This window comes from Manis javanica, chromosome 1 (assembly GCF_040802235.1).
Source record: "Manis javanica isolate MJ-LG chromosome 1, MJ_LKY, whole genome shotgun sequence".
In the NCBI taxonomy this organism is placed as follows: Eukaryota; Metazoa; Chordata; class Mammalia; order Pholidota; family Manidae; genus Manis; species Manis javanica.
In genome coordinates, this window is record NC_133156.1 from 204,364,617 (window position 1) to 204,391,431 (window position 26,815).

Below are 26,815 nucleotides of genomic sequence, written 5' to 3' on the forward strand. Positions count from 1 at the left end.
GGGAGGGAGGGGGAAAAGTGAGAAGGAAGTCAACAGGTACATACTTCTAGTTAAAAGATTTAAGTTCTAAGGATATAATATACAGCATGGTGACTATAGTCAACAATATTGTATCATGTATTTCAAAGCTGCTAAGAGATTAGATCTTAAAAGTTCTCAACACAAGGAAATAAAATATGTAACTGTGAGGTGATGGATGTTAGCTACACTCATTGTGGTAATCATTTCACAGTATATACATACATCAAATTGTTATGTTGTATATCTAAACTTATACAATGTTATATGTCAATTACATCTCAATAAAACCAGAAGAAAAAAAGATTGTCAAACTCAAATGTGAAACCTGGTAAGATGAGGACTGGACCATGTTCACTGGATTTAGCAATGAGGAAGTTATTTAGTAAATGTCATTTTGGTACTGTGGTCAGGACTGGAAGCCAGTTGAGTGAATGAAAGATGGAAATGTAGGCTTTCAGAAACTTGGCTGGGAATGGAAAGGAGGAGAAAGATACAGGTACAAGGATAAGGATGCCTTTTTTTACTATGTGAGAGAAGAGATGAATAAGCAAAAAAACAGTTCAAAACAGCTGATCGAAGTAGTAAGAGTGAATTATTTAGAGAGCCTATCTCCATGACTAGACCCTGATTATACTCCTAATACTGGTCAACCCCCTTGTGCTTCCAGTTGAACCTATTGGAATGGAGCCACAGGATACGGAATCAGAAAAGTATACCAATAGAAAAAAGTTTATGTATAGGATGAGAAAATATAGGTACATGGGTAAATGTGGCTGCCTGAGCCACACTAAAGAATTCAGGAAACAAAAAATTTAAAGACCCATTTTCTTTAATTCTGCTTTGGTGAAACTAAATGCAAGGCACTGAGCCTGACTAGAATGAGAAAACTTTTTACACTGTGGTACTTCGAGAATATAAGCACTTAGTTGTCTTACACACTTTGCTAGATAAATAAGGGGAAAGGCTACCATAAAACTGAAATTAAATCTATAGTTATTTTGTACCCTGTCATTATAAAGTTGAATTTTATTAAGTCTATCCGCAAGAGAATAAAGCTTTCTCATACACTGAGAAGTTTCATTTAATAGTTAAGAAATGCTGACTTTTAACTTAAAATGCTCTATGTATTAGACATGAAACTTTGTAATTATTAAAATGTTTGCTGTAGAAACATGTTCACTTAAGGTCAGAAACTATGCTTGTAAGAGCAAGTTAATTTGATTTACCCATATTGTATTAACTAACATGTGACTTTGTTAACTTTATCCTGGTAACTTCACTTTGACTTCAACTGTTAGAGAGCACCAAGATCCTTTCTCTTAACCTTCTTCATAGGCATGCTGGAAAGCGTAATTCCAGCAGGCCTGGAATTAGCCTGCAGTTTTCTTCAGTCCCTGCATAGCAATAACCCCCAGTCAAGGCACAAAACATACTCAATGTGTATGTTTTGTATTCATGGCTCCAATATTCAGGTGGTTTGTTCAGTTTGTCAGCATTGTTTGTGAGTGATTTGGTCTCAGGGAGCGCCCAAATCGCCCCCAAGAGTTCTGTTACAGAAGCTAGTTATGGAACAGGAATATCGCGACACAAGCAAAATATAAAAAAGCCAGCAAGATTCCATTTTAGGTAACCTGATTTTAAGGTGTTCTGCATACACTGGTGGTCCCTGATCTGAGTAAGCACAACTACCAAGGACCTTTCAAAAGGAGTGAAAACAGGAACCTGTACCTGACCTCCCTGGCCACCTCACTGTGGCAGCCTTTTGGCTAATAATGCATTATCCTTACTTTAGTACTGCTGCTGGAGTGCATCCTTTCCCTGGAATAAACCATACACTTTTAAGCACTGTCATTTGGGTATGCTGAGTCCTCCCCTTAGCCACTGAATCCTGTCCAAATGCCACTGTTAGTGCAACAGGCCTATTAATAAACAGGCTTATTAATAATAAGAAATTAATAAACATGCATTTCTAAAAAGCAAAAACTTTAGTTGTCTCATGATTTCAAGCTTCTGCAATACAGGCCTATTATTAGAAAAACTTAAGAGTCAACAGAACGAACTTTGTAAGGAGAGTTCACTTGCCAAGTATTCTGAAAGTGAAGAAAACAAAATCAGAATCATTTTTGTTACCTTCATATTTTTCCAAAGCCTGAATAACATTAGGGAGTTGGTTTATACCCTGATAGATTCGGTAACAATCTTGTAGGTTTGCTGCTTGTCTTTGAAATTTCTTGGCAAGTCGGTTAAGATCTGGGAATCGACGAAGTAAATCTTCTTGTAAACTCTGCCTCAATTCTGCATCTTCTACAAAAGCTTCTACTAAATTTAACCTGAAACAAATTACATTGGAATTAATCTGAAATATTTTAGTATAAAATTAAAATTTGTCAAATAGGTACATAAGAATTCTAAATGAATTCAAAAATTCCATATGAGAAGTTTTAACCTTTTCTGAAATAGCTTTATATGGAGGATGGAAAGCTCCACAACACTGTGGTGTAAGCAGTTTCTGATTGGTTAATAACCAAATTAATCTTTAGTTAAGTACTAACATAAGATACTGAAATATACCCAATTTTGTTTATCTTTCATTAAATTGGCATTTCCTAAAACTTTTCGTTATTGGGACACTTGTTACTGACACATTATTGAACAGTAAACAATGATCTTTAATGAAACAAAATTATAAGAATGCTGCCAAATCCAATACTTATTCTATTGGGTCTTATAAATTTTCAGACTGCATTCTAAAATTACCTCATGACAGTATAAACCAAAATTTCTAATAAAAAAACTAAAATAAGTTTATTACTTCCTAAAATCAATAATTAAAAGCTTGTTTCAAGAACTAAAAAACATGCAGTTCATATTGATTTTCCAATTATTGGAATCAGTGGCTTTCCATTTTTTCCCCTATAATCCACAGCAAGAAATATGCTTTTACATTATGATCCAGCACATGCATGCATAGATATTATAGGAGGCAGAATATGTCACCTCAAAACATGCTACTTTATTGTCTATAAAGACTATTTTGGGCTGAAGACAACTAAGAAGAAGCAAAAAGAAAAGCTCTCTGTCTTCTTAATTTATTCTTCAGAATAAATTAAAAGAAGTAACCCCCTTTCCTTCTTTACCAAGGGCAAAGTTAAGCACAACTTTAGACCCTCACCAGCCTGGAACTGGCAACAGAGGAATCTACACAACAATCTAGGCTTTCTCCACCATCAGCCTCCCAGACATTTGCCTTCCCACAGTTTGCAGCCCTGGGAATTAAAAATCCTTTCCTTTGTCTTGTCATTTCTCTGAAAATTTATTGTTCCTTTGCTAAGATACTATTATATAAGCCTAAATTCTAAGCAACCCTGGAGTTACTCATCTCTGAGTGCTCCCATGTATAAACAAACTTCTTTTGTTTTTTTCTCATTAATCTGTCTTTTGGACAGATGCACCCCTATGTTTATTGCTGCACTATTTACAATAGTCAAGATACGGAAGCAACCTAAATGTCTATCAGTAGATGAATGGATAAAGAAGATGTAGTACATATACACAATGGAATATTACTCAGCCATAAGAAAAAAACTGGTCCTACCATTCGCAACAACATGGATGGAGCTAATGCTCAGTGAAATAAGCCAGGTGGAGAAAGACAAGTACCAAATGATTTCACTCATATGTGGAGTATAAGAACAAAGGAAAACTGAAGGAACAGAACAGCAGCAGAATCACAGAACCCAAGAATGAACTAACAGTTACCAAAGGGAAAGGGACTGGGGAGGATGGGTGGGAAGGGAGGGATAAGGGCAGAGAAAAAGAAAGAGGGCATTACGATTAGCATGTATAGTGGGGGGAGCACGGGGAGGGGTGTGCAACACAGAGTAGACAAGTAGTGATTTTACAGCATCTTACTATGCAGATGGACAGTGACTGTGAAGGGGTATGTAGGGGGGACTTGGTGAAGGGGGGAGCCTAGTAAACATAATGTTCTTCATGTAATTGTAGATTAATGATACCAAAATAAATAAATAAATAAATAAAAACCTGTCTTTTGTCAGTATAATTAATTTATAGTGCCTCAGCCAAAGAACCCAGGAGGATAGTAGGAAAAAGAAATTTTTCTCCTCTACAACAGGCTTATATAATAAAAACAGGTTTCACAAAACAATAGTTACTCTTATTATATGTGCTGCATTGTATTATTTTTCTATCATATTTAACTTTTCAAAAATGCTAGTTATCACCCACTAGACTAATATCACAACCCGCCTGGGTCACAACTTGCAGTATGAAAAACTGTGTTGTAGATGTTATTGAAGTAATAGGTACAAAGTAAATTTTAACAATCAAAGGAAGGGAATATGGCCATGGGCACAGCAGATGATCCTAGGTTCAAAGTATCAGGTGATCACCATTTTCTGTGTATTTGTAACCTATGTGAGCAGAAAATTAACCTCAAATTACGTTGGGATAGAGAATGGAAACAAATCAGCTTTCTATATCTTGTAACTATTTACTGATGTCTTTATCAGCATTTATAATTTCTGCATCATCAAAATCTTCATCTAGCTTATTTCATGATGGGAAAAACAGGCTGCCCCCAGAGTAATCACGTAATAACCACATATATTTAAAGCAAGATTTTCCAACCTTGGCAATGTTGACACTCAGGCTAGATCATTCTTTGTTTTAAGGGGCTTTTCTGCGCTGTTTAAACAGCATCCCTGAATTCACTCACTACACTCTCTCCAGAGTGACAAACCAAAAAGTCTACAGACACTGCCAAATGCCCCTGTGGGGGAAAACTGCACCAGGTTGAGAACCACTGGTTTAAAGGAACTTGAATAAAAAAACTCACCTTATAAAAGAAGAAAGTAACAAAAACTCTATAGAATGTCAAGATAATACCTAGGAAGCAGGCAGCAGATACATATGTTCTGGCAAATGCCAAATTAGTGAGGGAATAATCTGCTACCAAACTTGTATAATCAACCAGTACATACAGAGGGGCTATACACAAACTTCAAGAAGAATTCAGGTACTTACTACTCCAGGAAAGATTTGTATGGCCTACACTCTAGATTTGACAAAACTGGGCAACAAATGAACCAAGTCACACCATCCAATAAAGCCCATCTGGGCCTTCCCAGCTAAGCCTCGGGCTCTAATTTGGCTTCTTTAAGTTCGGCCCAAGATCACCAGCATCAAAATCACTTGGAGGCGGGTAACAGAATCCCAGGGTGTGGGGCCCCAGCTGTGCAACTTCAACAGATTCTCAAGTGATTGTTATGCACACAACAGTCTGAGAAAAGTCTGAGTCTTAACAATCTCAAGAAATCCCTGAGTTATGATAAAGTGGGGGAGAAGTGCAAGGGGATGAGAAAAAGACAAAAGAAACCTGATGCTAGGTGACCTATGCCTTCATCTTTCTTTTTCTCCTTTTCCTAAAACTCCTGTGTCCTTAGGCCACCCTCAGATAAATGTTAAGAATCTATAAAGGAGGTATTTCTGACCAAGGATCCTGCTATGCCTGTCCCTGTTCCAAGTACCTTATTACTGTTTCTCTCAAACTGACCAGAGAATGAATCATAAGGAATCAGTACTGTTAGGAGCATAAAGTTCCACTAAGAATATCAAAAAAGCAAGAAAATGAAAAAGTTTCTAAAACACAAAGCAATATACACAGCCCCCTCAGTCTGGTCTAGATATCATCACAAGCCTAAGAAATTGTTAGTTTTTACAAGTCTATTCAGTACACTATGTCAGAAATAATTACAGTGTCAGTTTATGTTCTGGCTAACAAAAAGTTTTTTAAAAAAGACTGCTCTGCGGTTTCCATGACAATGTTACTTTTAAGTCACAATTTTATAAGTACTAAAGTTCTGTTGGCATACCTGTCAATCCTACTGAATAAAGTAACTTAGCTATACACAATTTGATACATTAATTTGCAAAATGACTGGAATACAAGATAATTTTTTAGGGTCAGTTACTCACTAAAAGAAAATGCCAACTGAATAAATCAAGAAATTAGTAATGAAGTTTCTGGTATTTTAAAACCAGCATTCTGTCCTTTCTTTAAAACTAGCGTTCTGATCTCTCATTGTTAAGAACAGTTAACTGGAATTCTGTAATAGCCTATATATATATGGCTAAGAACAGCTCTGGTACCTAAAGAACAATTACAATTTTTTGAGTCTCTTTTCATCTGTCGTTCACATTGTTTAATGCAGTCAGAACCACTCATTTGATACATGAAATAGCAGATATTCTGCTAGGCCTGAGAAAATTAAAAAAGAAAAAATGACTATGGCAAAATACAAAAGAGAAGAACATGCTTTCAAGGAATATCCAATTTAGTGGAATGAAATGTTCCATCTTAGTGCTGAGATAAAAAATGAAATACAACATGGATAAGAAAGCAAGGAACTCCTATGGGAGTTGGGAAACTTCATTTTAAGGTATTTCATTTGCCTATATTCTGTATAGGTGGCATTCACAGAGACAAGATTTGGGGGAGAACCCTTGGGAGAGGAGGGGAGACAACAGCAGAGACTTGAAAAAGGAAAGTACAAGATGGAAGAAAACTGAAGCACAGCAGAAACAGGAAAAAACTATAACCAGACGTAAAATGGAAAGGTAGGCTTGGGGAAGGAAAAAGTGTTATTTCTTCTTCTGATAAAGAGCCAAGAAGTTAAAGACTGAAAATACAAATGTGTATTGAGATTGTAAGGATTAAGGAGGACATACCTCTTTAGAGACAAGAGGCAGCTAGAGGTTTTCAGGAGAAGTAAAAACTTTTAGACAGGTCATGGTAATGAATCATGTAATAAAAGTAATACCAGGTAGCAATGAATGCTAGATAGCTTGGAAATACAACAGATCTATTCGGCATTGTGTGTCCTTCTCCAACAACTTCTAATTGAGAAAGCAAGCTAAGAAGAGAGAGGCCAGTGTGGCAAAGGACCAGTGGAGCAAGAAATTCTATGGTCCCCAAAAAAGCACTGGAAAAAGTTGCCTTTGTAGTGTAGGCTGGGTAACAAGGCAAATGATATTCAAAGGGGCTAGCAGATCAACCTAGAAACCAGAATAAGGGAGTTTCAACTAGACTTGATTTAGAAGCTGAGAAAACAGTAGGAAAGCAGTGCAGTGGAAGTACCCCTGTTCTTCCTCAGAGGTTAGAGGAATGCGTCACTGTTTTAAACAAACTGCATTTACTCCAGACCTGTTTCCACAGAACATGGACTACTAACTAAAGATATCCTCGCACAAAAGGATAATATCACCTGGAAATAAATCTAGAGACCCTAGGAGTACACTGCCTCAAGAAGCATGATACACTATCTATCACATAAGCACTACTACTATTTCTAAATATATAGGTACTATACTATACTTTTATTTAGAGACTTATGTTTCTACCAAGACTGCTACATTAACCATATTAAATTATATATAAAAATATTCAAGTTTAATACTGCTATATTAACCATATTAAATTATATATAAAAATATTCAAATTTAATACAACAATAAGAATACCAAATTCAACCTATGCAAATTACTCATCGGCAATCTCATAAGAATGAACTATTTAATTCTAACTTTGAAAAAATGTGGAAAAATTACCAAGGCTTCAGATAAATCTGTGAAAAGATCTTACAAAAAAAAAAACCTGAAAGATTAAAAACAACAGTCCTGGTATTATGTGCAAACATGAGGACTCTTGGGATCTAATAGAAAATAAGTGAAGAAATAGTAATAATGACAGTGTTCTAATTATAAATTCTAATCTGACAGTGAGATAAAGTACAAAAAGGAAAAAATATCTAGAAGAAATTCACTCCTAAAAGGTAGTAACATATCATGCTCATTGAAGATAAAAGAATTTAAGTCACTAGCCTAAAAGTATTTGTGGTCTTTAAACAACCAGTTTTTAGTGAATGTAATGGTGAGCATTACAACAGATAAAATGATTCCATGGATATAACTTAAATAAATGCCAAAATAATATGTTTCATTTCTGATGTTAAAATCTGATTTGGATCAAATTAAATACAACTGATAGAAGCAATAAATGCAGCACAGAAACTGAGGAAATGGGCTCCTGAGTCAAGCCCGCTTGGTTTTAAATCCAGCCTACATCACATTACAGCTGATGAACATGAGGTACATAGTAAAGTGACAGGCAAAAAACAGAGAGCAATTTTCTCCTCTTTTTCCTCCTAATAGCTTGACAGGAATTTAAAAGTAATCCCATTTTCATCATCATTCCTGAACCTGTCACTGGGTTATGGTCCCTGATAGTATGTATGCACCAAACTCGAAAATCTAATCATACCTGCCCCTGTATCTGCTCTAATGAAAACAGAAGAGAACTCCTTGCTTTCCTTAACAGAATTCACCCCACAGTCACATACGTTTAACTCCTCACTTACAGTTTTAAGTAGATGGAGTAAAGAGATTTCTAGTACCTTCTCTTCTGGAAAGTATCCCAAAACAATGACAGTAAGAAACAGAAATACTTGATCTGATGTGTAACCCTGAAGATCAATCCTAAATGCTAAGAAAGAGAGATAACAGATCTGCGCTGAGAACCCTAAGGAGGTGTAACCTAGAAAGCAGGAGGTATCACAGCAGGCAGAGTTGAGAATGGATGATAAAAACAAGGAGACTTTCCACACAAAAGCCTGTATAAGGAATATAACTTTTTCTTCCTACTCTGTGGGATTTCAGCTTTTGACCTTGAAAACCACAGGCCTTCCTACCTGCTGCTAAGCAAAAATTCTCACCTAGATAAAAAGGAGAAAACATTTCCTCTTTTTATATCTTAAAGGTGCGTAAAAACATCATATTCTGACTCATAACGCCATCCTCAAAAACGGTATTTCTAATCAGCTATTCTTCTAAAACCACCAGATTTTGGAAATGAATGCTACATTACTATCCTATGAAAGTAACCTTTATTTACTCTCTCTAAAAAAAAAATCTAATTTGGTATCTTGCCTTCTAAGTAATTTCTTACTCTAGTAATAATATGTAATTGACATCTCAGGTTTCTGAAGGATCTAAATACAAGCATGCTCTAGTCATTACTCCAGAAGGGGTCTGCTGACACTTGTTCTGTTCCCACAAGGTCAAAGTTATAACCAACGACCTAGCTTGAGAGTTATTTAAATTACCTAATATTCTTTAAAAATGAAAAACAAAAAACTTAAAGATGAGAGAGAACACATAAATGTTTGCTTGTTTAGGCAAAGACTTTCCATTGAAGGATATTCAAAAAACTGGTGAGGCCGACTGCTCCCAGGACAGTCATGGCAATCACAGAGTACGGTGTGTCCCTGGAGCTACACAGCACAGACCCTGAGGGAAGGGTTCCAGGGAACTGCAGGGCGAGTAGGAGACTGATCACATATATCCGTCTGTTGTGGTTCAATTTCAACACATATAAATGTAATGACTTATTCACAAATAATTAAAATAAAAAAATTATAAACTGTTTTAATTACTTGCACATATCTAAGCCTTCCTATTTCTTAAATTACTAAATCCCACTCTTCTTCTCTAACAAACCTGACTTCAGAAAGTCACGTTAGCATTTCACGTTTAGTACTTTTAATAAAATGTCAGGATACCCACATAATGCTAACCTCATGAGGTACTTTTATTGTAAGGCTCTTTAGAATTCACAGGATTAACACTTAGCTTAAAAATTATTTGCAGGGTGTCTTATGATACTGATCAACTATTTTGTTTGCCTTGCCTCTTTGCAAAAGTCAAGAGATCATTATGTTTTTGTATGCCATTAGTATTCAGAAGATATTCAACAGATTCTTAAATGACTTAACATCAAAGCTATAAAAATACTAAATTGCTTCTTCCATTCTGACAATGTATCTTAAATTGCCAAATGGAAAACATTAGGTACACAATAAGGTCTTTAGAAATAACCTAATTATTGAGAAAAGCAAGGTAAAGTACATCGTCAATAAAATACTACATATTTATTAAAAATGCTGGAAACACTATCCATAGCATCTAATAAAATTTTACTTTACTGTGAAAAAAACATACTTAGTAAGTTAATCAATCTAAATCACTACTACTCTATTACCATGCAGCTCTCTGTGCAGTTAGATTCTAAAATATAAGCACAAATTTCATATTAGGGTAAGTGATATAATCATATGAAGTAATTCCAAATTACTCAAAGCTTACAAAGTGTACACTAGTAATATACCTCTCTTCTATTCTGTTCTTATCCATGAGAGGCTGCTTAATCCACTGGTTAACTAGTCTTTGTCCTTGAGGGGTTTTGCATTTATTCAGCAGTGCAGCCAGAGACTGAGAGCCAGTGGTATCTTCAACAGAACCCTAGTAAGCAAAAAAATAAAATAGAATGGCACGCTTACTACTGAAAACCTTACAATGCCATGAAAAATAAATAATTTTGGAACAAGAACATTTAATATTCTTCAAATGTTAAATGAGAAATTTGCACAGAAGTTTGTCTTCCCAAAATTTTACTTTCAACTTGTTAAACTGTATTTTCTGCTGCATGTTTTCCCCCTAACCAAAACCACTTTATAATTACTGAAGTAATTTTTAAAAATTGCTGTTAATAAATAAAATGACTCATTAAGCCAGGACAAATACTATTTATATAGCATGCAACTAGAAAAATACAGTAATTCAAAGTATGAGTACAGCAATATTATAAAATACTTAAGCTCTTTAGTAAGATTCTTCAGTATATCACAAAGGAAACATTTTTTAACCATTGAGTACTTTTCATCCATTTTTTTATTTTTATTTTTTACCTGAAAAAGGTTAAGGGCTCTAACTGCTGCAATATCCAATTTCATGTATTGGCTGAAGTCAAAAGTAGTCAATTCAAACTGTCCAAAGTTTGAATCATCTGATAAGAGTTCTAAAAACTTGATTACTGCAGACAATGAAGAAACTGCAACCTAAGATTAAGAATTTAAATTAAAGATTACTATCAATAGAATTCTAGGGATTTTTTACAAAAAGGTAAAATGAAAATAAATTACAAATACTATCATTTTCCTTGGTGTTCCTTCCCAATCCAACCCAAGAAAATCAAAGTGTAAATAAATCTCTCAAGATTAGAAAACCATTTTTAGGAAGTGAAAATTTACTATTATAGCAGCAATATTTGTAATAGCCAAAGATGGAAATTACTCAACTGCTTACCAAGAGTAAAATGGATGAAGTACGACATGTTCACACTAAAAATATTACATAGCAATGGATATAAGTAGAATCCACGACACACAACAATATGCACAAATCTGACACACAATACTGAACAAAAGAAACAAGACACAAAAGAGTATAAACTATACACTTCAACTTACATAAACTACAAAAATAGGCCAAACTAACCTACACTATCATAAAAATGAACCAGGGTTACCCCCTGGTGATAGTAACGACTGGAAGAAAGCATAAAAAGGGTCTTTAAAGGTAGTAGTATTTTGTTTCATGGATGTTGGTTATATAGGTATTTGCAGATTTATGAAAATGCAGTTACACATTTATGATATAAGCACTTCCTTACATATTTAAATAGTAATTTTAAATAAACAATGTTATTAATACAACATAAGGAGTTCAGGACATCAATCTGATAGTCCATTGATTAATTCTACTTAATAAAATAGACTAGATTCATATTAGATACTAGATTCTTTGTGAATGTACATTTATTTCCTAGTTGATAACACAGTCATCTATCTGCCCTTGCCAAACTCTAACAAATGTATAAGGTTGTCACAAGAATCTCCTATGTCACCATGCGGCAAAGATAAAAACACTTTTTAGTAGCCCTAAAAGCTTCTTTATATTTTTCAGAGATCAGTTTCTCTAGTATTGGGATTATTGCTCCTACATATTGGCTTTTGGTTATGTCACATACACACACAAAAATAAAAGAGAAAAACTTAGTTTATAAGGATTGAACAATTAAGTGATAAGCAGTCACTGCAAAATCATGATAGTCATAATAGTCTCAGTTCATCCCAGTTTGAAATCTACTTTGAAAATAAGGAGTTATAAAGCTTGATCTGTCTTATTAATTATAAAATAGAATTTTTCATTTTACTTATAGGATTCCACAAATACCCTGTCAAGTTTCCAAAAAGTACAGCATAGGGAATATGGTCAACTGCAGTAACTTTGTATAGTGACAGATGATGGTGAACATTTTGTAATGTGTAGAATTGCCTAATCACTGTTAGTACACCTGAAACCATATAACATTGTATATCAACTACACTTCAATTAAAAATAGGTTCCATTAGTTTATCACAAAAATATATCTCTCAAGTCACTTTCATGCACGATAAATTTCAACCACTGAAAAATCCCATAAAAAGCTACATTGTTTTAATATTCATTTCTCCCACAGAACATACATAACTCTGACAATTTTTGATCCAAATTATTTAAATGTAACATTTATGCAATTAGTATGTGCCACATATACTTTCACCCTTATTACATCCTATTCTCCACAGCAATCCTTTAAGACAATATTTTTAACCTAATTTAACAGATAATGAATCTCCCTCTCAGAACAGTGAAGTAGTTTATTAAAGACCTAACAGCTTGTACATTATAAAGCTTCAATAGGTCTTTTTTCCCTTTCAACTTCATCCTTAAGTGACAGTAATAAGGCTCTTTTCACATAAAACCAATAAACTCTTCCTCACCACAGGGAAATATACTGTGTACATATAGTAAAATTGTGTTAAGGTTCTGTTTAAATTTTTCTGGCTATTCCTTGAATTTCCATCATGAGCTTCATCTTAGTTAAAATATGAAATATATATGAGACTTTTGTAATTTAATAATAAATTCAAAGATAATCCACATACCTGATTCTCCATTTCTGGCAAGACAGCACTATTCATCTGTTCACCCTTTCTGCCTTTCAACAACCGATTGAGGTCTTGATGAATATCTTTTGTAGAAAAGTCAGCTCTTTTTCTTTCTGTGATCAGAATTCCTCCTCTCTGAATAACCTAATTTGCAAGAAAAATTTAAAATTACTTTGGGAAGAACAATGAGAAAAGGAAAATTATATCATCAACTAATACAGTGCTTAACAAATTATTAACCCACATTAAAATTTTATACAACATGCAAGACATTGGTAACATGTATTAATACACTTTCAAAAATCTATAAACTAAATTTTCATAGAAACCTAAATTATTTTCACATAAAGCTTTTAAAAATAGTCCCCATAGTAAAATCTCATAGCACAATACTGTGGGAAGTTTGTATTACCTATGCTAAAAATGTCCATCAGAGATTTACTATCTCTACAGCAATTTATGGTATCTGGTAACCACACAAAAAGGATCCTTGAGGGATACACCCCTTAAATAACCTAAATAAACCATAAACAAATAGCACAATCAGAATTTTGCTAAAAAATTGGTGAAATAAGAGGCTAAAGTTCCACTTGAACTATCCAAAAATAATCCCAAAGAACTGTATCTTATTTATTTGATAAATCCATGCTAAATACAGCAATAGTTTTTTTTTTTCTAATAGCCCTAAATCACCTCTTTCCTCCCTGAACTGTGAAAGCATTTGTTTTATCAATTGCAATCCCTATTAAGTTTGGCATTCTGTTACTCTTTTGGAGGGAGGAAGAGAGGGAAGGAAGTAGGAGGGAAGGAAGAAAGGAAGGAGGAAATAATCTTAGGTAGAGGTCTGAAACAACAGCTTGGTCTGAAATCCTATTAAAGACACAAGATTTCTGTCAAAGATAAACATCAAAACATTTCTGGAAATAAAACATTATAATTAGATACAAATAAATTTGACTTTTAAGTAATTTTTTCTTTAAATAAAACAGTATCATGTTAACCAGGGCCTTTTCTAAGCTTGGATTACCATCTGTCACAAGACTTGATTCCCTTACCTGCCTCAGTTTTCCCATGTCTCCAGAAGTCTCTCCTCCTGGCAAAACACATTCTTTTGGTCCAATCTGTATCAGAAGAGCCTCCAAATTTGAGAACTGATCATTATCAGGGAACTCACACAGCCCTAGTTTCCTCTGTATGGAGTCAACATACCCAACTCCAATCTGTCTTTGGCCATCAACAGTAGACATTTTAATGCCCACAACTCCAATGCAAGCTGACATATCATTGTTACCAAAGAGAATGTCTTCAAACTGAGAAAGATTACCTGGAGAAGCCTAAACGAAAATAAATATTTAAAGAAACCACTGGATATACTTCAAAATTTTTCTAGCAAACAAGAATTACCCCTAAGTTTGATGATTTCAACAAAATGTTTTCTTACAAAAAAATAATCGCTTATAACCATATACTCCAATTATAGAGTATCTTTCCCTAAGTTCCCAATTGTATTCAGAATACTTGAACATATCTAAAAATAACTGTATCAAGAGATTTCCAGTTTGAAATCTGGCAGCTGGATTCATACACACATAATCATTAAGGTACCAAAAGTGATAACCCTGTCCATGGCATTATTAAGTTTCTACATTCTACCAAACTATTTATTGGTTGCACATATAATAATCAAAAAATAATCACAAAGAACTGTATCTTATTTATTTGATAAATCCATGTCACATAGTTAAGCAGTATTATTAACTTAAATATTGACCTTGGAAAGTTACCTCTCTATAGCAGTATATTTATAAAATGCAAAAACTGCTCTGGACTCAGTTATTTCCAAATAAAGGGCCTTGGCCTATTTTTAATATTTCAGAAAGATTAGATATCTCTCTTTAAGACCGAACAAGCAACCTAAGTGTCCATCAATAGATGAATGGATAAAGAAAATGTGATACATATATATAATGGAACATTATTCAGGCATAAAAAGAAAAGAAATCCTACCAGTTGTAATACCATGGATGGAGCTAGAGGGCAGTATGCTCAGTGAAATAAGCCAGGAAGAGAAAGACAAGTATCAATAATGACTTCACTCATTTGTGGAGTATAAAAACAAAGCAAAACTGAAGGAACAAAATAGCAGCAGACTCACAGACTCCAAGAAGGGATTAGTGGTTACCAAAGGGAAGGGTTGGGGAGGGTGGGGTGAGAGGGAGAGGGGCTTTAAGGGGCACTATAATTAGCACTCACAATATAAGTAGGTCACAGAGAAGGCAGTACAAGACCGAGAAGACAAGTAATGACTCTATAGCATCTTACTACACTGATGGACAGTGACTGCAATGAGGTGGTAGAGGTTGAGGGGACTTAATAATATGAGTGAATGTTGAAACCACAATGTTGTTCACGTGAAACCCTCAGAATATTGTTTATCAACGATATCTTAATTTAAAAAAAAATACTGAATAAGCTAACCAAAAGGTCAAGTTCTCTGCTTTTGGCTGGACCAGTGTCAACTCAGTGGGTGACACTACATATTTAATGTGATCAGAAGCTGATAGGTTGCTGTTAACATGAGACATTCCTGGGGCAATTCATGGACCATGGTATGAAATGTGAGATAGTCACAAACAGTTCAAAAGAGCAGAGTGAAAAATTTAAGCAACCAGTAGCTATCAGTAGTTCTGGAATATTGTTAGCATCATAATCATGATAATAATTTATCTTTTCATAGTATGGTTCTGCATATCCTATATGGATTGTTGATTGAAAATGAAATGGAAAAATAGAATTATCTGACATTCAGATAAAAAAAGTACTGACTCAACCAAAATGCAAACATCATATTTTCACATACATGCTTTGAACTTACACACACAGGTTATGCAGCACACCTTTAAAAACTCTCAAAAGTGAACCAGTACCTTATGATTAGCATGTATAATATGGGGGGGTAGGGGGGGACCACGGGGAGGGCTGTTGCAACAGAGTAGACAAGTAGTGATTTTACAGCATCTTACTATGCTGATGACAGTGACTAATGGGGTATGTGGGGGGGACTTGGTGAAGGGGGGAGTCTAGTAAACATGATGTTCCTCATGTAACTGTAGATTAATGATACCCCCCCCAAAAAAAAGTGAACCAGTAGCTAATAACTTTGGGTTATTCAGGGCTGTTGAAAATGATGCCTGATAATCTCTGAACTAGATGGTATCGTATCCATGGTCCTTTCCTGCTCTGAACATACTACTGAGAACATGGAAAAGAAAGCAATCATAGAGATCAACTACTTCAAATATCACTAATACTTTACAATATGGAATCAACAAGCTAAAAATACAAAGATAAATCAGTTTTAGATCTGAACTTCTTATAATGTCACAAGGAAGATAACACCTTTTCAACTTTGTAAAGATACATATTTGAAGACTTTTTTACCCCGACATAATAGGTCAAGGAGTTAAAAAGAATTCATCTTGACGAATTCTGGTAAGACATAAAAAAGTGAGGTGTGATAGGCTGATAATTATGGTAATCAACTGAACTTATGATTCCACATTTTGGTGTCAACACTAATTTAGCTCTGTGAAGAATGAATGAGACAGAAAACATCACTTTATGATACCTTCAGTTTTCTATTAAAATCTTTTAGACAGGCTAAAACCCAAAGTAAAAGTCCCACTTGTCTCAGTAAAGTAGCAGTGAAAATTCCCAAGAAACCCCATAAGGTAGAATGCTAAATTTTCCTAGATAAAGTCTTCGATAATGGCTGTATTTATAAAGGTAGGGGGTAAGGGGGGTTGTGAGGGACAATAGAGAAAAATTGAAAAATACTGTATTTACAGCAGCACCAACATCAAATGTTTAAATAGTATAAAACCTCACAAGAAAAAAAACTCATAAGACTTTCAAGTTGGAAAGTTTCTTAGAAACCTTCTAATTTTACTGTTTATGGAGACAGGGAGCGGGCTGGGAAATTTGCCAAAGTCACCCAGAGGGACAAAGAAGAAAAGAAATGAAATCTGCTGACAAGCCCAGAGCATTGTTCCCCCTTTCCATGCATTTATTCCCTTTCAAGAATGTATCTCACAATTCCCACCAACATTTTAGCCATTAATTTATTTCAGTATTTAGGTTCTCACTAATCTGTGCATGTATTCTTTATGAATAAACAAAAACATGACTTTATAGACTAATAATGAAGACAGTCCTTAACTAAACCAAATAGCACTATCTCCATGAATGCATTAGAAGTATGAATGTCAATAGCCTTTCTAGGCACACAGAAGAATAGGATCACCTTAACTAAAGTTCCAAACTTACAAAAAAATCACAATCTAATAGAAACAGACACATAACAACGTGTATAAATGAGGTATTTTGGATACTATAAATTCGTGTTGATACTACTTCAAAAAAAGGAAAATCAAATCCTTGTTTAATGCTGGCATTTAACTTTATGTAAAGGCTATTTATTATTTAGGTTTCAGGGACTAATTAAGCTTAGAGTATTCATACCCATAGTAAGGATTTACTAAATTTCTGAATGGCTATTAAACTGTGATTTTAAAAACCACATGCTAAAGAATATTAAAGTTTCTCAAAGCATTCTATCTATTACAACCTGGTTAAAATAAAGAACACAGAATTCTCTCATTTTTATTTTTTCTACTCCTAAAAAAATTAATTAAAAGGGAAAGGGACTGAGGAGGATGGGTGGGAAGGGATGGATAAGGGTGGGGAAAAAGAAAAGGAGCATTACGATTAGCATGTGTAATGTGGGGGGGCACAGGGAGGGCTGTGCAACACAGAGAAGACAAGTAGTGATTCTACAGCATCTTACTATGCTGATGGACAGTGACTGCAATGGGGTTTGTGGGGGGACCTGGTGGATGGGGGAGCCTAGTAAACATAATGTTCTTCAAGTAACTGTAGATTAATGGTACCAAAATAAAAAAATTAAAAATTAATTAAAAAGGAAGATAATTACCTTAAACGCCAAATACCAATCATTCTCCTTAGAGGCCTTATTTCCAGCTCTATTCTTATAAACTTCAACTCTATACTGACGAACCAAAAGAAGGTCTTTTACAAAAGACTCAAAATTCATTTTACTAAGCACAACGCTCTCCAGAGTCTTTGCTCCTAAAGAAAAATAATTAAAAATATTTTACAGATAGGAAGATTTGAAGTAATAAGTGTTCAAGTACTTAACACAATGCTTCCCTCAAGCTATGTTTTTCTCTCAGTAATTCATTCATTAAATAAACTATTTATCAAATACCTATTACATTTCCTAGGGACTTTGGGTATAAAAATGATGAAGAGATATAGCACCCTGCTCTTGTGGAGCCTATGCATCAAAATAAAAAATTGAGAAGATAATATAAATATTTTATTTTAATGAGTAAAATAAAATCATTCTTTTAATGAGTAAATAACATACGTAGCTAACCTTGTCTTATAATTTGTTCTCACACATCTGAATTAAAGTCTTGTATGGTAACTATATAGTGTTTGTATAGAATTCAATTTTTTTCAAGAGGTTCAATAAATGAATTAGTCATTATTCACTGTAAAATGTTCTAGGTAACATAGTTAACATAGTTTAAAATTCAATGGTTTGAAAAGGTACAGCAAAAAGGAGACTTCCCTCTCACCATTGTCCCCTACACATCAGTCATCACCCAAGCATTATCCGTTTACAGAATATATTTCCAGACACAGTCTATGCACATTAGTTTTTTCCTCTTTTACATAATATCTATATGAGCTATTTTGTATCTTGTTATTGTTTTTTTCAACATTAAAAATTTTGGAGCTTGTTTCCTCAGAAATCAGCCTCTGTTTACAGCTGCAAACCTTCCAATGACTGGAGGATGTTTTACAATTTAAATTTAGTCTTGCTGATGGACATGTGGTTGTTTCCAGTCTGCTACTGCATCAATGCTGCATGAATAGCCTTCATTCTCCAAACATGTGAATGTGTCTGTAAAAGTCCTAAAATCATATTTTACCAAAGGATTATGTGTGATTTTGATGAGTATTGCCAGACTATCTTGGTTGGCTGTGCCAATTACTACTACTATCCATAAAGCATAAGTACATCTACTCCCCCTATCCAGTCAATAGTCTTCACTGGTTCTCAACTGGGTACAATCTTGCTTCTTCAGTGGACATTTGGGGGGGCATATGGGTTGTCACACTGAGGGGAAGTACTAATGGAATCTAGTGGGGATGCTGTTAAAGACACACATCTGAATTAAAGTCTTGTATGGTAACTATATAGTGTTTGTATAGAATTCAATTTTTTTCAAGAGGTCCAATAAATGAATTAGTCATTATTCACTGCAAAATGTTCTAGGTAAAGCATACAGCCAAGCTCTTCACGGCATACAGCCCTCACGGCAGCAAATTAATTATTCAGTCCAAAATATAAATAGTGCCAAGGTTGAGAACCTGTCTTAGATGTGAAAGGTCTCACCTTAGTTTAATTTGCAAATACCAAATTTTTTACAAAATAAAACAACCTGTACCATCAAATGAAATCAAAACTCAATTGTCATAAACATAAACAATATCAATTATTCACTTAAACGTAATTCAGAATATACTCTAGATAATTCAGACAATTCTGGAATGGTAGCCCCCCCACCCCATTTAAATTACTTCCTGTTTTTGCCTAGCACATAGGGTGACCAACTCATTCCACTTGCCCAAGACTCCCAGTTTTAGTATTGAAAGTCCAGTGTCCCAGAAGCCCCCTTAGTACCAAGCAAACCAGAATGAGCGATCACCCTATCAACCCACCTAATTGAATTCCACATAAGTAACATTAAAGGATGAAAACATCATAAAAAAAAAACTTGTTCAAAGCACTGAATCGGAGTTAATACAAAATAAAACAGGAATTTCTCCCAGAGACTCTTATAAATGATCACTGTATCATCAGCAACTTCCAGTAAATTCACCAATGAGATTCAAAAACACTATTTTTGTATCATCTTTTAACTGGGAAAGGCAAAATATGAAGTTCAGCTCAACAAAAAATGATTTCAGGGTGAGGAAAAGACCACTGGTCAGGTATAATTCAGAAACAGCTCTATAACCATCAGTCCAGCAGGAAGTGCCAGAATCATCTGGCCAGGCCAGGGTTTTTAAAGCATCTGAATTTGAATGCTATGCTATGCTATCAAAGGCTGAACAAGCACGCTTAGATCCACAAGCCCCACCAACCTCTATTACTTACACCCAACTACTTTGCACATCAGTGTTATCTGCCTGGCCTTGTGTAGAAGGATCCAGAGCAATTATCAGTCTTTTTATTGACACATTTAACAGGAACACGAGGTCAAAATAGTGAGGACTTCTCAAGAGCGGGTGGCATGAAGAGGCAAATGAGATGATTCTCCTCCCAACACAGGCTTCCCTATCTACATTAGTAATCTATAGATAGGTAGCCCAACCAACCAGGAAGGGTATCCTCCAAAGATACTATTTCTTTCAAAGGTGTTCTGTGATGCACGTGTGTGGTAGTACATTTTAAATCTTACTTACTGACAGGCATCTGAATTACTTTTTGTCCCTGGTGAAGAGCTTGGCTGTATGCTTTAAGTCTGACTAGCTGGGAAGTAAGACTAACTCCCTGGTGCGAAATTAAGGAATGGGGAGGAGAAAGCTACCCAGCCCCCACCTGGGGTACCGAAGTAATAACCTCAAATTGGCACAAGATTCTCCTCTTCAAGAATAATTTGGAGCCCCCATCCTCATTCAACTGACAATAACCATGAATCAGCTACATGTGGGTATAGTGACAGGGGTTGGAGGTCAGAGGCAGAGACTGACATAGTTCCTGCCCTCCAGGACCTTTGAGTCAATGGGGCTAGACAGACAAAAGAGCAGACTAAATGCTGTGTGTGGGGTAAGGAAAAGATACTATGGTGGGAAACACATAAGCCTAACATTTAAAATATCCCTAGTTACATTCCACCTTAGACAATGAAAACTGCAAGACACCAGCTTTTGGGATCCAAAATACATTTTTGTTTTTCAGTCCCTCTCTTTTTCAGTTATTTCAGCCAATTTCCAGTAACAAATTACCCATCTTTTTATAGCTCTTATTAACCTACCCAAATACGTATTAGGACAGTCTCCTACCTAAAATGTACTTTTGGCATAAATCTCTAATGTAAGAAATAGATCTTGAGGAGTAACTCACATTGACTTGCTAATATCTTCAAAAAGTCAAATTCACCTTTAAGCATTCTCAGTATGATTAAGATGAGGTGACTATCTAGGTTACTCTGTTCTTCAAAATGTCCCTAGTAAACACTCACATTTTAACCTTCAAGGACAAAAAAAGGCAAGAAATTTTTTTTTAAGTCTACACTCCAATATAAAAAGTTCTTGACTCAAACCCAAAGACATGCACAGACTAAAAGTCAAGGGATGGAAAAAGATATTTCATGCAAACAACAGGGAGAAAAAAGCAGGTGTTGTAGTACTAGTATCAGACAAAATAGACTTCAAAACAAAGAAAGTAACAAGAAATACAGGACATTAAATAATGATAAAGGGGTCAGTCCAACAAGAGGATATAACATTATAAATATATATGCACCCAATACAGGAGCACCAACATATGTGAAACAAATACTAACAGAATTAAAGGAGGAAATAGAATGCAATGCATTCATTTTAGGAGACTTCAACACACCACTCACTTCAAAGGATAGATTCACCAGATAGAAAATAAGTAAGGACACAGAGGCACTGAACAACACACTAGAACAGATGGACCTAATAGACATCTATAGAACTCTACATCCAAAAGCAACAGGATATACATTCTTCTCAAGTGCACATGGAAGATTCTCCAGAATAGACCACATGCTGGGCCACAAAAAGAGCCTCAGTAAATTCAAAAAGATTGAAATTCTACCAACCAACTTTTCAAACCACAAAGGTATAAAACTAGAAATAATTGTACAAAGAAAACAAAAAGGTTCACAAACACATGGAGGCTTAACAACATGCTCCTAAATAATCAATGGATCAACGAACAAATTAAAATAGAGATCAAGGAATACATGGAAACAAATGACAACAACACCACAAAGCCCCAACTTCTGGGGGACGCAGCAAAAGCAGTCTTAAGAGGAAAGTATATAGCAATCCAGGCATATTTACAGAAGGAAGAACAATCCCAAATGAATAGTCTAAAGTCAAAACTATCGAAACTGGAAAAAGAAGAACAAATGAAGCCTAAAGTCGGCAGAAGGAGGGACATAATAAAGATCAGGGAAGAAATAAATAAAATTGAAAAGAATAAAATAGAAAAAATCAATGCTTTAACTAATCTAAACTGTGTAACACAAAGATAAGAGTGCTAAGTGCACTAGCCTTGAATATCCAGTCATATAATTACTTTAAAACTGGAAAGCAACTTATACCATCATTTACTATGAAGCCATCCATAACTATGTTCTGTCTTAACTGGTCCCCAACACTTCCATTCTTGCCTACACACTACAGCCAAAATTATCCTACACACCACTCTATCTTTACTTAAGTCTTCACACCTTCCACCACCTATAGTATAAAATTTTAACACCTTAGCACAACATAAAAAAAGCCTATCATCATCTGACCCCACCCATCTGGGCCACTCCCCTCATTCACTTTCTGCTCCAGGAATACCAATCTCTTTTCAGGCCCTCTTAGTCCTTCAGGACTCAGGTGGAATGTGGCCTCTCACGTAATGCCTCCTCTGATGTCTCCAATCTCTGGCAATCTTGCCTCTTTAACAATTTGTTATGCAACATACCTCTTCACCTTCAATTGTAACCATTTCTGCCTTGCTCTCTAGTAGAGTGAGCTCCGTGAAGGCGGGATTTCCTCTTCTCTTGTATGTATTCCTAGTGTCTATAATCCTGCCTAACACGGCAGCACTCAATAAACTTCTAGTGAATGAAACACCTGTTCTGACAACACTCATCTGCATGTGGCAGAGATGGGACTAGAACCCAGAGCTCCTTATCCTTCCTGGAATGCTCTTTTCATTATTACAACGGAGGGAAGAAAGAGATCAACAGAACATTCAGCTCACAAAGACTAATAAGTTTGTAGCTTTCCAGGGAAAGATGATGCTGGAGAGACAGGACGCGTTACCGAGGGTACTGAATTCCTGAGCTGAAGCACGGTCCAGCCCAAGGTAAAGCAGTTGGTAAGGAAGACGTGAATCCAGGTAATACTGCCTATCAATAGTAGTCCCTCCGCTGAACCAGAGATACAAACAAAGCGTGGGCAAAATCACGATAGGGACATCAAAAGGTCTCCGAAACACCCTTCTATTTTAAATATCACTCCTGGACTGGCGTTTGTGATAAGGTCCACAGAGCCAAGGCGGCGCCACGGAGCAGACACCCATGCGACTGCTGGCAAACCAACCAGAATAATACACTACAGCCCTCGCACGCCTGGCACGTAGTGAACGCTCCCTACTTGTTCCTTATTCAGGTGTAGGGCAGGGGGCGGTGGCGCCCCATTCCGCCAGGCAGGGGCCGGGAAAGGGCAACTCCCACGCGGCCCGAAAGTCCCCGTCCCGCGCCTCCCGGCCCGACAGCCCGCTGGTCGCCCACATCGAGAAGGGAGCCCACACCACGGAGTCCCTCCCCAGCCCGCTCCTCCCGGCCCTCACCTGCCGGCCCCATGTACTTGACCACCCCCTGGGTCTTGAACACCTCCCGGGCGGCCAGCAGCGCGTCCTCACGGTGCGCCGTGTAGAAGTCGCCCCGGTCGAAAAGGCGCACCGTGGTGGCCGGCTTCTCCGGCATGCCCTGGAAGAAGCGCACGAAGCCGACCTCGGCCGCGCTCTCCAGCTGCAGCGTCTCCCTCGGCTGCACCGCCATTTCGCAACCTCCTCAGCGCTCGCCGGAGAGAACTGCGCGACCCCGCGCCCACTAAGCCGCTTCCCGCCTCCCCTCCCTCAGCCCCTTGCGGCGTCCTGCCTGCGGAGAAGCCCAATTAGCACCCAGCAGCTCCGTTTCTGTGGGTGGGAGTCCACCGCGGCAGCCAATCATAAACGGACTCGGCCCAGCTTCCCGCGCACGAGGGTAACTACCTACTGCGCATGCTTGAGCCTTTGTCGCGCACCGACCCTGGCAAGATGCCCAATCCTTTAAAGCCAAGTTCTCCGGGTTTTCTCGGCTGCTGGGAAATGGAACGCAGGTGGGGATGCCTGGGGTCGGCTCCAAGGTGGGATGTTCTGGCAGCTTTTGAGTTTATTATGTACCCGAAAGCATGGAAGTGAAATCAAAAGGAACTCGAAAACAAGGAAAAACTAGCCTTCCTTCCTAACCCAGTCTTTTTTTAAATCTGCACCGTCTGCCTTACTGACTCCCTTTCCCATTTGAAGCAAACTGCCAACATGAAGATTTTCTCTACAACTTCCGTACTAGCCAAACTTTGTCTCATTTCGTCCACTCCTTGATTAACTGAAAAACGTTTATATGGCCTACTCTGTGCCAGACTCTTGTAGGATGTGAGGATCTCTAATGAACAGAAAAATGCTGCCTTTGTTCAGCTTACATGATAATTAATTCAAATAGGAAGTATAGTAACTAAATTAAAAGTAAGTAAATGTTAGAAGGAAAGTGTAGGTAAAAACGATGCAGGGACTGAATTTTTTTTCTATGTTGAACAAAGACCTGAAGGACGTCAAGATAGGTCCCTGCACAGTTACCTGCCTTAGAAAAATGTATTGCACTCCCCTGTTTGGGTCACCCTTCACCCATGGAAGGGCCCCAAAACCTGAATTAGTAGCTGAACTATCCAGAGGCTTTTCATATGTATTCCCAGACCCCACTCACATATTATGGGTTACAATTTCCGAAGGCGGGGGTCTTGGGATCTTTTACAGTTTCCTGGGTATTCCTGACTCCCAGCTCAGTCTCGAAACCACTGGCCAGAATGTTAAAATTCAAATACCTTTGGAAACAGAACAAGATTGAATAACCCAACTGCTGACTGCATCTCCTGCAGCCTCCTCTCCCCTGCTCTGTGATCTGGGTCAATAAACTTCCCTTTCCCTTTCAACACATGTGGCCCCAACACATACTTCTCCCTCTCACTGGAATAGCCCTTTCCCGCCCTTTGTGTAAAAAATTCCTAGTTATCCTTTGGTCCTCAGGCCCAAATGTCTCCTCTGCAAAGCCTGCCCAGACTCCCCAGGTGTAGTTAGCTGCATTATCTTCTGGAGTACCACCTTATTCATATCTATTATAGTATTTGCTGCATTGTTTTAGAAATATCTGTTCACATGTTTCTTTTAAAAAACACCTGGAAAGGACACAGATGAGTATTTATTTATAATTAATAATAATGGCTAATATTCAGCATTTATTGATTGTCAGGGTATTTTTTATTTTTACATGTTTATTGTTTTAATCTTCACAACTCTGGGTGTTAGGAACCATTGTTATTCTTATTTTACAATGAAGAAACTAAATTTGGAGATGTGGAGTAACTTGCCCAAGATCACAGAGGTAATAGTAAGTCCTAGAGCAAGAGTTAACTCGTGCTCCAGATTCTGTGCTCTTAACCATCTATCTGTGTGCCATAGGGCCTAGAACATATTAAGAGCACAAGAAATATTTTTAAATGAATGAGCTGTATATCATGATCACCTGGCCTTGAGTGTCATCCCATCACTCCCTTTTCCTGTTTCCCATTCTAAATAGTGAGTTCAGAGAGAAGCAGCATGATAATAATAATAGTAATATCTACCTCCACGGTTTATGTGAGGGTCAAATGAGTTAACAGCTTTGAAAATATTTTGTAGTATTTTATAAACATCCCTTATACTGTTTATCACTACAGTTCCCCATACCCAGATTATATCTATCTCCTGTTAATTGAATTATTTATCAGTTCAGTATTAATTATAAAAATAAAAAGAATTCACAGACTTGCCTTGATCTGCCTGGAGAGGTAGGACCTAGACACATACTATAATCTTTGTTTAACATGCTCTGGTAGGGGCCAAGGGCAGACTGCCCCAAAGTATGCCACTTTGACATATTGATTATTTTTAATTAAAAGTTATTTAACAAACAGCCAGTGCAAAAATGACACTCTGAACCCCTTTCGAAAGCAGGGAATAAATCTCCCATGTGAAAGTTACCAGGAGGTAAAGAGACATCCTTATTGCTAGAGATACAGAATTTAGAGCCAAGTAGGCTGCGTTAACAAACCTTGTTACTTTTTTATTAATTTACTACCCCAGCCTAAAATCTGTTTAGTATTCCTAATTGAAGCTCCCCAACACAAATTGCCTCTGTCTTGTCAATTCCTCACAAATTTATTCTCTTTGTCTAAAAAACATAAAAACTGCCTGCCTTGGTCATTTCTTTAGGTCTCAATTTCATTATTGCACATATAATTGAAACTTGGGTTTTTTTTGTCCTGTTAATCTCTCATGTCAATTTAATTAGACTAGCTAGAAGAACCTTCATAGGTAGAGGAAAAATTTTCCACCCCAACAGTATGTTTAACATATTGAGGAACTACCAAAATGTTTTCCAAAAAGCTGTAACATTTTACATTCTTACCAGCAATGTATGATGCTCCAAACTTTTCTACATCCTTGCTAACACTTATTACTGTCTGCCTTTTTATTCTAGCTATCCTAGTGGGTCTGAATGGTATTTTGTTGTGGTTGGATTTTCATTTCCCTAATGACTAGTGATATTGAGAATCTTTTAATGTGCCCTGTATGTTCTTCTGAGAAAATATTTGCAAATCATGTATCTGACAACGGGCTTATATCCAAAATATATAAAGAAATCTTACAACACAATAGTAGAAAAATTAATAACTCAATT

At 36.4% G+C, this 26,815-nt stretch overlaps 1 protein-coding gene across 2 annotated transcripts in view; it reads right to left on the reverse strand.

Annotated features, from left to right (window-relative positions):
- MSH2 (mutS homolog 2) overlaps nt 1-23,968 on the reverse strand; it is a 67,119-nt gene extending 43,151 nt beyond the window's left edge. Inside the window, exons 1-7 of one of the 2 annotated variants that reach the window (XM_017651716.3) lie at nt 23,632-23,967; nt 17,923-18,077; nt 13,985-14,263; nt 12,927-13,073; nt 10,845-10,994; nt 10,265-10,398; nt 2,152-2,351 (exon numbers count right to left, since the gene is read on the reverse strand). In XM_017651716.3, coding sequence (XP_017507205.1) covers nt 2,152-2,351; nt 10,265-10,398; nt 10,845-10,994; nt 12,927-13,073; nt 13,985-14,263; nt 17,923-18,077; nt 23,632-23,842 — 1,276 coding nt within the window. In that variant the 5' untranslated portion in view covers nt 23,843-23,967. Of the gene's footprint in view, nt 1-2,151; nt 2,352-10,264; nt 10,399-10,844; nt 10,995-12,926; nt 13,074-13,984; nt 14,264-17,922; nt 18,078-23,631 lie in introns of both variants that reach the window. The other variant, XM_073213492.1, reaches the window with a different exon arrangement.
- Nucleotides 23,969-26,815: the final 2,847 nt, after the last annotated feature.